The 14,648-nt window shown below is 28.2% G+C and overlaps 1 protein-coding gene across 4 annotated transcripts in view; it reads right to left on the minus strand.

The window, feature by feature from the left end:
• The window catches only part of sli (slit guidance ligand), a 214,907-nt gene that overhangs the window by 169,684 nt on the left and 30,575 nt on the right, over window positions 1-14,648 (minus strand). For all 4 annotated transcript variants that reach the window (XM_090173981.1, XM_090173980.1, XM_090173982.1 and 1 more), the window contains exon 3: window positions 618-689. In XM_090173981.1, the coding sequence (XP_090030107.1) occupies window positions 618-689 (72 nt within the window). The remainder of the gene's footprint in view (window positions 1-617; window positions 690-14,648) is intronic.

The raw sequence follows: 14,648 nt of genomic DNA on the forward strand, positions 1-14,648 counted from the left end.
TTAAATTCTTAATTTGAATTTAATATTAATTTTATCCTTAATTTGATTTTAATATTGATTTAATTTTTAATTTGAATTTAATATTAATTTTATTCTTAATTTGATTTTAATATTGATTTAATTCTTAATTTTAATTTAATATTAATGTAAGTTCTTATTTTAATTTAATATTAATGTAAGTTTTTAATTTAATTTAATATTAATGTAAGTTCTTATTTTAATTTAATATTAATGTAAGTTCTTATTTTAATTTAATATTAATGTAAGTTCTTATTTTAATTTAATATTAATGTAAGTTCTTATTTTAATTTAATATTAATGTAAGTTTCTTATTTTAATTTAATATTAATGTAAGTTTTTATTTTAATTTAATATATTCTAAAATTATACATTGAAGTTTAACCTCCCGTCCAACTCGATCTTAGGGCTCCGTATTGCTAGAACAGACAGCAAAGAAAAGATGAACCGCTCTACATGCTATATTCTATTATTGTCTATAAACTGGGAGCCATTGGCGTCAATCAAAAATAAATTTATGAAATTCGTCCCTTTATCAGAGTATAATACCGGAATCATCATAGATGTCGCCGGACTAAAAAACACAAAGAGGCGCTTACAGTCTTTCCATGGTGATCAGGTCCTGGAAAGCTCCGTTCTCGATCGTGTGAATCTGGTTATCCATTAGTTGTCTGCAACCACAAAAAAGAGAAAATAATTATATTCAGACGAACACACAAAACCGGGCAATTTCCACCAACTTTTCGCGGGTTGTTTATACGAAATTATAGCGAGGCAAATAGTGTAAAATTATGGGTTCGTTTTTGGCCCACTTTCACGGTAATTTGTTTAAATAAAATCGCTATTGTAACACTTAAACACGATGAATAGGACTGGATTCACGAGAATTTGCAAAATCGTGGATATTACTAAAAAAAGTATAGTCAAGGTCGTTTTAGTAAAAAAACAGGTGCGGGATAAAAACCAATTAGAGACTTGTATGGAAACGGTTTTATCATTTACCACGGTAACCGTGAAAATATCCTCGGAATTGGCGGTCTTTTTTTCGGTTAGGGAAAGGATGGACAAGGTAATTTTGAATCGGGGAATTAAATTTCAATCTGGTTAAATTGCTAAAAGTAATTTCGGGAATGGTAGGGAATGATATGATAATGTCAATGGAATGGGAGTCGTTGGAAAACAAATATTAAAATGGAAATGTAATGGGAATGGAATGATTAGGATTGTGAAAATATCTAAAAAAGATTGATAATTGTTGGAAAACCAATATTTGAGCCCAAAAAAAATAAGATTACATAGTCTGCGACTATAATTACATGTAGTATTATTTATTTTCGTTTCAACGGAAATGGAATTGGCATGGAAATTTTAACAAGGGAATGATCAGGAATAATCAGGAATGATAAAATTATGTGAAATCGAATGGGTTTGGTTGGAAATGATATATTTGAACAGAAATGGGATGGCAATGGAATTTTTCAAATTTAAATAGTATCTGTGCCACAACAAATACCGAATTGGGGTATCCAAAAAATGTAATGCCGTGTTACCATACGTATGGCATACGCACCATCCCGGAACATCCATAATATGTTCCCGTTACCGTAATGGTTTGTAACATGTGTCAAAATTCGGTCAATTAAGATTAACAAAAAATTTTTATGGAGGAGTGGTTAGCACTTTCGCCTCGCAGCAAGAGGAGCCGGGTTCGATCCCAGTTTGTGGCACTGGGTGAAAACTCGCAACAATTTCTTCCGCGTTGAGTTTCCGAGTTCTCTCCCCACTCGTTTGGGAGGTTTTCCCTCGAGATCTTCGGTTTCCCCTTCCATTAAAACTTGTTGAGGTTAACGGTAATAGTGAGTACAAGGATCTGTTGGCTCGCGTGGCATGAATGGCTTGCCACCACCCTCCTACGCATTGTAACCAGGTCACCTGAATTAATGGCTTTAAAAGTCACTTGATGACTTAGGCCTAAGGTAGTGCCTTGGCTGTTAGCCTAGCTTATTATTATTATTAAATCTAATAAATGTAGTAAACATTCAGAGTGCCCTATATGTGAGCAGTCCATTGCAACTTATAGTGAAATTCTTCACCAATTATTGCATGGCCAGAGTTCCTACACAGTACTGATGAGTCCCAAAAGGGCGAAACTGGTCTACTGTTGGAATCTCTGGCCTAAATTTTGACTTTTGATACTAATAAATGTAGTCTTTAGAAGTGGATAATTTTTTTGTACCTTAAATTAAATTGGGATGATTTACGTTGAAAAAATCTTTTTCGACTTTAGTCACGTACCATTATAACGTACATTCTAACTAACGTATAAATAATTTCACAAGTAATATAAAATTTAAATTGGAACGGAATTACCCATTCTAATGGAAATCGGGATATTTTTCAACCCGAGCCTGGTTCTAAATGAGAGATAAATAGAAAGAATATATCTTGGCGCGTGATGAAGTGGTTCGATCGAGAGTTCGACGAAGAGGGGAGGGGAAGAGTATTCAGTTGGAAATTAGCGAGGGCAGATGCCCCTTTTTATTCGCAGTTGCCCTCATCAAGCTCCCTCCCTCTTCGAGATGTCAGCCATCAGCTCTCCGTATCCTCGTGGAAGATGAGCGGAGGCCCCTCGCGATGGGGAATGGTATGCGCGAGAGAAAAGTACCATCAGATTTCTTTTAGTGCCGAGAATTTCCGTACTTAAGGGAACCAGGAGGATCTTAGCGGGGCTCCACCGCATTCACGCGTGATTCCAAGGTTTCCAGCCTCCGAATGGTGGGATGATTTTTAATCGGTTCCTATTAATCATTACCTCCACCGAGATAAGCATCTATGTTTGTTTTAATAGCGGGCTCGCGAAGGAAGCGAGTATAAAAAACCGCGTGCGGAATTACCCGGAGCCGCTTTACGGAGAGAGGAAATATCTGGAGGTTTGTGCCTCGAAATTATGATTATACCTGACATGTTCCCGAAACTAAAAAAAGAGCTAATTACCAGTTACACGAGCCGGGATTTGCAAAATAAAAAGTGGAGCCACGCGGGTTTCACCTATTCCTCCCTCTCTAGTTCGCCGTTTTGAAATCATTTCGTTTTCGTTAAATATACTCAAGTGTATAACAGGTCCGTTTTGATGTGCAAATTATAGCCTCGATGTTATACGAAACCATCCTCAAACTTCTCAATTTTAGCACCTTTCGAAAATGCCAATGATTTTATAAAGATGACATTTATTGTACAAATTTTACCTATATTTAAGGCCTAGGAACTTTTATTATTCTTGCTACCTAAAACGATGTGTCTTAAATAAGGGGTGCCCAAAATAACAAATTTAAAAGATCGGTATTTTGAAGGTCAAGATCGCCATTTTCAAAGTCGATACCGCCTTGTTTATATTAATTATTTTTTATTATAAAATTTTGAAGAATTTTTGATATTAACCAGTTTTATTCAAGGTCGAAGTCACCACTTTCAAAGTTGAGATCGCCTAGTTGATATTAGTTATTTATTTATTACAAGCAATTAATATATTTTCAACATAAAACTTTTTGAAGGTCAAGATAGCCATTAACTGAAGATAGCCCATTTAGGTACCCCTGTCTTAAAAGCAACCAATAAATCATAAAGACAACTATTGTTAACAATAAAAATATTATGCTAATTTATATTAAATTTTATATGTATAATAAATTAAATAAACCAATATTTTTAACCGCAGTCATATATTAACACCAAGAATGTATTAAGGTAACTAAGAACGTACAAGTCAACCACTTTACCGAAGCCAGAAGATTTACCTAATTCAAAGTGAAATGGTAACGCCATCTGTCGGGTAATTATCAAAGTAACTTTGTTCGTCGCACAATAATAAAAAATCTACCAATAATTCACGATTATTATCGTTAAATTCATATCTCATTAAAGTATTCTGTAACTATACATATTTTTTCGAAACGTAAAAGAATACTTTAGGTTATGCTAGATGACGCGATAGAAATACCATACAGAAAATGGAAGTTTTCCGTTTGAGAAAGGCCATGGACCAAGAATCTAAGGGAACTCACTGTTCCCGATATTTTTACACGGTAGGCGTGGCCTAAATCGGAAGGCCAGTTGAAGCGCCTCAAGAATTTTGTTCAATTGTCACTACAATACGTACGAGAATGTTAGGTTAGAAATGAAAAAAATTCCAGTTAATTTGATTAAAAAACTTCAGCCATATGCGGCTTTCTGGTTATTTGTAACTTACTTAAACTTTTAAAGAACCAATTTATAAAATTAAAGGTTTAAAACTTACTAACCCTAATCATTTAATAGACAACAACGGCGCCATTTTGTCAAATTTGAACGTGCAGTCTTCAGCTTATGAAACTAAGTCGGAAACCGACTTCAGCGACGCCAAGTTTTTCCACATTGAACTAAAATATCCGTGATTTCCTTATTCCCAGTATTCACGCGTGCTTTTTAAAGCCTGAACCGTGAGTCCCCTTAGATTCTTGTTTCATGGAAAGACTTAGGTAGTAGATCATGCCTGAAAAATACCTTTGTGCGTTCTCAGTAATGTAAATACGTTCTTGTTAACGCTTTTTGTATATCGAAAAATTCAGACTGTAACAAAATAAGTTTGAGCATAGTAACAACTGGTTTAAAAACCAATAATAGATGTCACTTGCTAATTTGAAATCATCTGTCCATTACCTCAATAATATTATAATTAATTCTAGTAGCAGAAATAATAATATATTGAAATGAAAATCTGGTGTAATGGAAACATTATTAACATTGGATATTAAAACGAAAACCTGTTAACAAACTACATAAGTAACATTATAGCGATAAGTATGATAATTATCCAAAATTATCTCCGGACTGACTTTCAAAGTTACTGCGCAATCAAAGGTTATTTTAGATTAGTGTCTTAATATAACCATGGCGAAATGCACTACTAACAAGAAAGCAATATATTACTCACTAGGAGACTACCCGAGGTGATAATCACCGATTTTGTTGAAACTAGGTGGGTACGTAGACCTAATGGTAAAAAAAAATTTCACCAAGGGAAAAGTTGCAATGGGCATTAGTTTTGCCATGGCAACCGAAAATGCTTTTGACAACACAGTATGTATATTTTCCCATTAAAAATGACATGGGAATCTGAGCACTTCTAAAAAATAATAATAATAATTAATTCTAATTAAAATTATTAATTTTGATCAAATTTAAAAAACTAAATTATATTTTATTAATTTTGATCAAATTCATTGATTACCGTCGATTTGGCGATTAGTTGGTAAATACAACTTTTTATTTTTATATTTCGCTTTTCTCCATTCTGATCAAATTTGATCAAATTGACCCAAATTCATCAAAATATCATAAAATTATTTTCATTTATCAATTTTGATATATTTTTTTGATTTTGAAATTTTAAATTTTTTTCAATTTTTTTTCACAGGGGGGGGGGACACTTAGAAGCGCTCAGATTCCCATGTTATTTTCAATGAGAAAATATACGTACTGTGTTGTCAAAAACATTTTCGGTTGCCATGGCGAAACTAATGTCCATTGCAACTTTTACCTTGGTGAAATTTCATGTTACCATAAGGTCTACATACCCACCTAGTTTCAACAAAATCGGTGATTATCACCTCGGGTAGTCTCCTCGTCAGTTTAGGGTTCCCAAAAAATTCAGAATAAGCGCAAAATTTTGGATGTGAACTTTTAATTCCTGAACATTTTACAGAAAATTATTAAAGAGAGCAATGAAATAAAAATTTTAAGTATTTCTTATTTTAAGCGTATAAAAAGGTGCCACCAAAATCTTTCTAAGGGCCCAAAAAATTAAAATAGGGGGACCTACCTAACACAAAAATCTAGGTGCCACCATTTGGAAGCATTAAACCAATAGGAATTGTCATACTTTTTGGTTATAAGGTTACTTATGATAGTAATGATAGGCGAGGAATTCGAATATCCGGGTTCGACCATAAAAGTGCGTAAACCCCGTCAATTTAAAACTTGCGTCAATAGTACAAGCAAAAAGCAAGTCCATTACTTAATTCCCTAAAATAAAATGAACGGTTCTGCGGTATAATAACATATCTTTCATTCCAAGGGAATGAATTCCATTAACAATAGCTTAATTAGGAAAATGAAAAAGAAACAAACGAGCTTTGCCATAATAGAAATGCCAAAACCGATAGTTATAATTTTCGGAAAAAACCCATCAACAAAAGCGTACTCGACCTTGACACGGCGCAAAGGCGGATTTTTGTGGCTGGTCGAAAATCAGGATGAAAATAAAACTTACGTTAAATATAGGGATATCAAGGGGGTAATATTATAGTTTACGGCTTACGTTGAGGTACAATTAACTGGGACAATGCCTTGTTGAAGCCCGGACGGAAAGGTTAAGAAAATTCAGTTAACGGCTAGCTTAAAGGGGAAATACGCTATTAGCCACTGTAGCAAAACGTTCGAAACTGCGCAACAGGGGACTGTATACAACAAGTCGTCCGTTCCATGGCAAAACCTTATAAATGCCAAAAGGGGACTTTCAAATATTTTAAATATTGTTTTTATTAATTTATTCGTTACTTAAAGTAATTCAAATCGTAATATTTGATAAAAATAAACTATTGTACTTTAATTGGGAAATAAACGCACTTCAGAAAATAATTTCATATATTATTATGATAAAGCTTATTACGTAGAATTATATATTTGTTTGGCCAAAACAAATTGTTTTTTTTCATTTCACGTAGAAAAACTAAATATGCCCATGGTAAAATCAATTAAGTTAGTTAATTATTTTACCAGTTTTTACCACAATAATTTGAAAAAAGGAAAAAATAAGATATCAGATAATCTGTATTTACGTTCAGAAATTTTAATAAATGTTAATCAAATTATATCAGATCAGATCCGATTGGTTACTTAGAATAATAAATAAGTGACGATTTGAGATTAGATCGATATAAAAATATCCCTAAACTTTCAATTCAGCTCCTACTCAAATTTTTTCAAAATGGCGTTTACAAGTTTTTTTTCAAAATGGACAGCCAATAGTATCAAAGGGTTTTTTCTAAATAGAAGGGCGCGTGGTCGTGACTTGGCAATTCCTTCACGAATTCCCAAAACTAAAAAAAGAATATATATTTTTTCCTCGATCGTGAATCAAACACACACAAGGGGGCGGATAAAAGTGAAATTCCATTTTGGTCCGACGTCCTCTCTCCACACGCGTTTAAAAGGGTCAAAGTAAAAATTTTAACCCTAGAATTTTTTATATTTTTTATCCCGCAAACCAGTGAGAGACGTATAATCATCTTATTTGTACCCCTACATCGATTTCGGATAATCCTTTAATCAAACAGCGCGGGAAAGGATGTCATTTTTAACCGGTTTTGACGCCCGTCGATTCTTTTTTAAAACGGTATATCCATTGTGAATTTCCATCACGCTTTTAAGAAATTACTAAACTCGAATTTGTATGATCGAAACATTTTGACTGCACAATGTATTCAGACTAAATATCGCGCTATTATCGCTATTTTCATGATATCTTACTTGATTACATTTGTTAAATCAATTATTATTTTTAGAAACCCATTAAATTAATTTAAAATATTTTTGTGGCTTCAATAATAATTTAATGACTTCCCAATAACAAGCGTTGACATTTGGTCAAATGAATTTCGTTTTGTTAATTGACCAAATTATTCGTTTGGGAAAATATTGATTTATGCATAGGGAGATTGATTATAATTATATTTTATTTATTGTTCCGAGTATTTCGTAAGTTTTATCATTACTTTAAATTGGTGATGGCTTAGCTTTTTACCCCTCTTTTTATTATGGACTTTTCTACCTTTTCTCGTAATTTAACTGCATTTTAGTCCAAAGGTGGTCTTTATTAAATTTAACTTATCGTACTTTTGATTATAATTAAAACGGCCAGTGGGGGCATCATGGTTGAATTTTCCACTGGCACGTGAGGGGGAAGGAAAAACGTCACCAGTGAGCGCTTCAAAAGGTCGAGAGAACCAAAGCAATACTGGGTTGATTTGAATTTTTTTGGGGGGAAGGAGTTTACTGGATTGGGAACCAAGCTAAATATCGCCTCAACAAAAGCACAAATTAATTAATTCTTGGTTAAATTTAAGGGATAAATAATAAACTTCTGTTGTTACGTATAGTTATGTTGCTTATGTACCTAAAATTCATACTTATTTTTATTACGTAAATTTTGTAACTAAGAGCCATACTTATATTTAATTATGTTACTTGTTTACTAATAATTATTTTATTATATTATTTATGTACTTTAAAACTGAAAAAAATTCGTTAAATTTCCTTATTTAACTGAAATCAATGATATTTACAATAATATTATGGATTTTAATTAGGCCTAAATATGCAAATTTAACGATTTTATTTCTGTTTTTAAATACATCATTCAGCTTATTAAACTTTCAAAAAAAATCATTTAAGTCTTATATTACTTATGAACCCAAGAGACATACTTAATATTCATTATGTTACCTATGCAACCAAAAATCATTATAATTCTATATTATGCATAATTATTTTATTAATAGTGCTTATGTACACAAGAGACCCAAAAATCATACTTATTTTTCATTATTTTACCTATGCACCCAAAAATAATATTCATTCTATATTATGCAAAATAATTTTATTATATTGCTTATGTACCCAAAGGACAAACTTAATTTTCATTATGTTACCTATGCAACCAAAAATCATACTAATTCTATATTATGCAAAATTATTTTATTATATTGCTTATGTACTGCAGATACCCAAAAATCATACTAATTCTATATTATGCATAATTGTTTTATTATAGTGCTTATGTACCCAAGACGCCCAATTAATTTCACAGGAATCCATACCTTTACTTGGAATGCTTATCGTGGCGTATCGCGTATGGTAAGATCACTCTGACGGCTTTGTCCCCGCCTACGATAGAAAAAATCCCCTCTGCGTGCGCTCCACTCTCACGTTGTTGTTTGTCAAGTTAACATAGTGACGTCAAAAAAACAGTCAGCCACATCGAGACGAAAATCGGCCGCGATAAGCATTCCAAGTAGATGTATGGATTCCTGATTTTCATTATGTAAAAATCAAACTAATTCTATATTATGCAATTTTTTTTATTAATAGTGCTGATGTACCTAAGAGACTGAAAAATCATACTTATTACGTATTATGTTACTTATGAATATAGCCGTTCTAAAAAATCTTAGTTTCAAATTTCTACTCCATTTAAACCCAAAAGCGCAAATCGAATCAAATTTCCGATTTCAAGAGGAAAAATATTCTCGAAGTGAGATAAAAGATGGGATTATAAAACTGAGTTGAAAAGCGGCAAAACGTCAAGCGTCGAAATGCTGAATAGAGAAAATAATACTAAACGTTTTTCTCTCTTTTTTTAAGCGAAGAAAGAATAGAATTAAATTGGAAGAATCCTTGGCCTCGATTTTTGGCGGGAAGATTCACGAGCGGAGAGAGAATCCATCTCTCAAGCGTGCACCCCTCCTCTGCCACCCCCCGGCCTAGACGCCCACGTGACTCTTCCGTCATCGCGACTGGTAAAAGCGAGCCCGGACAAATTTTGTCGTGACCGGCGAAGCGGACACGGCGAAAAAGTTCCGACTTCAAATGAAAGGAGAGAATAAAAAATATAAGACGAACAGTGACAAATATTCTGTTGGGAGTGCGCGGTCCTTGTTCCGTCACACATACTGTCGCGATGCTGGTGACAAGTTCAATCGCGGAGACTAAAAAAACAAGTTGGAAAATGGGGCGAAACATAGTCCGGCGCTTAAATAATCATCTAAATAAGTTAAATTTGTATTTCATTCTTAATTTTAATTGATTTACATACTAGATTAAATTTTTGTTGAATAGAAACGACTACGATATAAAAAAGTGCAAAAAATTATTTATTTTATCAATAAAAAAGTGTTAATTTTAATTTTAAAGTAAAATATTTAATTGAATTGAATTTCATTTAATATAATTTAATTTTAAAGTGAAATATTTAATTGAATTGAATTGAATTGAATTTAATTTTAAAGTGAAATATTTAATTGAATTGAATTGAATTTAATTTAATTTAATTTTAAAGTGAAATATTTAATTGAATTGAATTGAATTGAATTTAATTTAATTTTAAAGTGAAATATTGAATTGAATTGAATTGAATTGAATTGAATTGAATTGAATTGAATTGAATTTTAAAGTGAAATATTTAATTGAATTGAATTTAATTTAATTTTAAAGTGAAATATTTTATTGAATTGAATTTAATTTAATTTTAAAGTGAAATATTTAATTGAATTTAATTTAATTTAATTTAATTTAATTTTAAAGTGAAATATTTAATTGAATTGAATTTAATTTAATTTTAAAGTGAAATATTTAATTGAATTGAATTGAATTTAATTGAATTTAATTGAATTTAATTTTAAAGTAACATATTTAATTTAATTTAATTTTAAAGTAAAATATTTCATTTAATTTTAAAGTAAAATATTTCATTTCATTTTAAAGTAAAATATTTCATTTAATTTTAAAGTAAAATATTTCATTTAATTTTAAAGTAAAATATTTCATTTAATTTTAAAGTAAAATATTTCATTTAATTTTAAAGTAAAATATTTCATTTAATTTTAAAGTAAAATATTTCATTTAATATTAAAATAAAATATTTCATTTAATTTTAAAGTAAAATATTTCATTTAATTTTAAAGTAAAATATTTCATTTAATTTTAAAGTAAAATATTTCATTTAATTTTAAAGTAAAATATTTCATTTAATTTTAAAGTAAAATATTTCATTTAATTTTAAAGTAAAATATTTCATTTAATTTTAAAGTAAAATATTTCATTTAATTTTAAAGTAAAATATGTCATTTACTTTTAAAGTAAAATATTTCATTTAATTTTAAAGTAAAATATGTCATTTACTTTTAAAGTAAAATATTTCATTTAATTTTAAAGTAAAATATTTCATTTAATTTTAAAGTAAAATATTTCATTTAATTTTAAAGTAAAATATTTCATTTAATTTTAAAGTAAAATATTTCATTTAATTTTAAAGTAAAATATTTCATTTAATATTAAAGTAAAATATTTCATTTAATTTTAAAGTAAAATATTTCATTTAATATTAAAGTAAAATATTTCATTTAATTTTAAAGTAAAATATTTCATTTAATTTTAAAGTAAAATATTTCATTTAATTTTAAAGTAAAATATTTCATTTAATTTTAAAGTAAAATATTTCATTTAATTTTAAAGTAAAATATTTCATTTAATTTTAAAGTAAAATATTTCATTTAATTTTAAAGTAAAATATTTCATTTAATTTTAAAGTAAAATATTTCATTTAATTTTAAAGTAAAATATGTCATTTACTTTTAAAGTAAAATATTTCATTTAATTTTAAAGTAAAATATTTCATTTAATTTTAAAGTAAAATATTTCATTTAATTTTAAAGTAAAATATTTCATTTAATTTTAAAGTAAAATATTTCATTTAATTTTAAAGTAAAATATTTCATTTAATTTTAAAGTAAAATATTTCATTTAATTTTAAAGTAAAATATTTCATTTAATTTTAAAGTAAAATATTTCATTTAATTTTAAAGTAAAATATTTCATTTACTTTTAAAGTAAAATATTTCATTTAATTTTAAAGTAAAATATTTCATTTAATTTTAAAGTAAAATATTTCATTTAATTTTAAAGTAAAATATTTCATTTAATTTTAAAGTAAAATATTTCATTTAATTTTAAAGTAAAATATTTCATTTAATTTTAAAGTAAAATATTTCATTTAATTTTAAAGTAAAATATTTCATTTAATTTTAAAGTAAAATATTTCATTTAATTTTAAAGTAAAATATTTCATTTAATTTTAAAGTAAAATATTTCATTTAATTTTAAAGTAAAATATTTCATTTAATTCTATTTTTAATTTAATTTAATTCTATTTTTAATTAAATTTAATTATCATTTCTAATTTAATTTAATTCTCATTTTTAATTTAATTTAATTCTCATTTTTAATTAATTTAATTTAATTCTCATTTTTAATTAATTTAATTTAATTCTCATTTTTAATTAATTTAATTTAACTCTTATTTCAATTGATTTAATTTAATTCTTATTTCAATTGATTTAATTTAATTCTTATTTTCAATTAACTTCATTTCATTCTTACTTTCAATCCATTTCATTTCATTCTTACTTTCAATCCATTTCATTTAAATCTTATTTCACATTAATTTCCTTTCATTTAAATCTTATTTTCTATTAATTTAATTTCATTTAAATCTTATTTTCAATTGATTTAATTGCATTTCATTTAAATCTTATTTTCAATTGATTTAATTTAATTTCATTTAAATCTTATTTTCAATTGATTTAATTTCATTTCATTTAAATCTTATTTTCAATTAATTTCATTTCATTTAAATCTTATTTTCAATTGATTTAATTTCATTTCATTTAAATCTTATTTTCAATTGATTTAATTTAATTCTTATTTCAATTGATTTAATTTAATTCTTATTTCAATTGATTTAATTTAATTCTTATTTTCAATTAACTTCATTTCATTCTTACTTTCAATCCATTTCATTTAAATCTTATTTCACATTAATTTCCTTTCATTTAAATCTTATTTTCAATTAATTTAATTTCATTTGAATCTTATTTTCAATTAATTTAATTTCATTTGAATCTTATTTTCAATTAATTTCATTTCATTTGAATCTTATTTTCAATTAATTTCATTTCATTTGAATCTTATTTTCAATTAATTTAATTTCATTTGAATCTTATTTTCAATTAATTTAATTTCATTTGAATCTTATTTTCAATTAATTTAATTTCATTTGAATCTTATTTTACATTAATTTAATTTAATTTAGATCTTATTTTCAATTTGATATATATTAATTAAATTCTTATTTTCAATTTAATATGAATTCAATTCTTGTTTTCAATTTAATATGAATTCAATTCTTATTTTCAATTTAATATGAATTCAATTCTTATTTTCAATTTAATATGAATTCAATTCTTATTTTCAATTTAATATGAATTCAATTCTTATTTTCAATTTAATATGAATTCAATTCTTATTTTCAATTTAATATGAATTCAATTCTCATTTTCAATTTAATATGAATTCAATTCTTATTTTCAATTTAATTTTATTCAATTCTTAATTTTAATGGTGTCAATCGAAACGAAATTTCTTATATTTGTCCCAATAATCAGAGTATAACTCGAACGCCATCTATGTTACGCCGTACTACAAAAGTGCTCGAGCGCCACGAAGGTCCGCCACTATAAGATACATTTATAGAGAAAACTCCCCCCTTATCTCTCTTTTGGCGGTTGGGGTCGGGGGGGGGGGAGCAGCTAAATAAAACATTTTAAATCGAACGATCCGAACAAAAGAAAGAAAAATCAACTGTCCCCTTTGATGTATCGCCGTCAATAAAAGTAATTTTAAATTTAAACTCCGGAAGAAAGAGCAACCGACATCGAGGTCAAAATAGACACGTATTAATAGTCGCAGCGGCCCCTGCACACACCCGCCCTCTTCTGGCAAACAAAAAAGGAAGGGTTCTCACTTCTATCATAAGTTTAAAATTGCAATACTTGTAAGTTTGTCACTACCTTTTTTTTAAAGAATTAAATATTTAAACCACAGATTTGTGGTTAATACGAGCTTTTTTGTTTCGTTTAGTAACAACGGTTCCAATTTCATTAGTTTCCGGTTACGACACCTTTCCGGGATCTATGAGAAACGTAAATTGACGTCTAGACTTAGTTTCACGTGGTGTTTTGATTAATTAGGATTAGGTTAGAATAATTTAGGTTTAGATTAAGTTGAGGTATAGTTTCAGGTTAAGATTAAGTTGAGGTATAGTTTCAGGTTTAGATTAAGGTGAGGTATAGTAGGCTTAGATTAAGGTGAGATATAGTAGATTAAGATTAAGGTGAGATATAGTAGATTAAGATTAAGGTGAGGTATAGTAGGCTTAGATTAAGGTGATGTATAGTAGATTTAGATTAAGGTGAGGTATAGTAGGCCTTGATTAAGGTGAGGTATAGTAGATTTAGATTAAGGTGAGGTATAGTAGGCTTAGATTAAGGTGAGGTATAGTAGGTTTAGATTTAGGTTTAGACTAAGGTGAGGTATAGTAGGTTTAGATTTAGGTTTAGATTAAGGTGAGGTATAGTAAATTTAGATTAAGGTGAGGTATAGTAAGTGTAGATTAAGGCGAGGTATAGTACGTTTAGATTTTATATTATAGTTTAAGGTGAGGTTTGATTTAGGTTAATGTGAGGTTTAGTTTAAGGTGAGGTTTGATTTAGATTAGGGTGAGGTATAGTTTCAGGTGAGGTTTAATTTAAGGTAAGGTTTAGATTAAGGTGATATTTAGGTTAAGGTAAGGTTTAGATTAAGGTGATATTTAGGTTAAGGTAAGGTTTAGATTAAGGTGATATTTAGGTTAAGGTGATATTTAGGTTAAGGTGATATTTAGGTTAAGGTGATATTTAGGTAAAGGTGATATTTAGGTT

The sequence above is a fragment of the Leiobunum rupestre genome, chromosome 4, assembly GCF_980474605.1.
Source record: "Leiobunum rupestre chromosome 4, qqLeiRupe1.1.hap1, whole genome shotgun sequence".
Taxonomy (NCBI): Eukaryota; Metazoa; Arthropoda; class Arachnida; order Opiliones; family Sclerosomatidae; genus Leiobunum; species Leiobunum rupestre.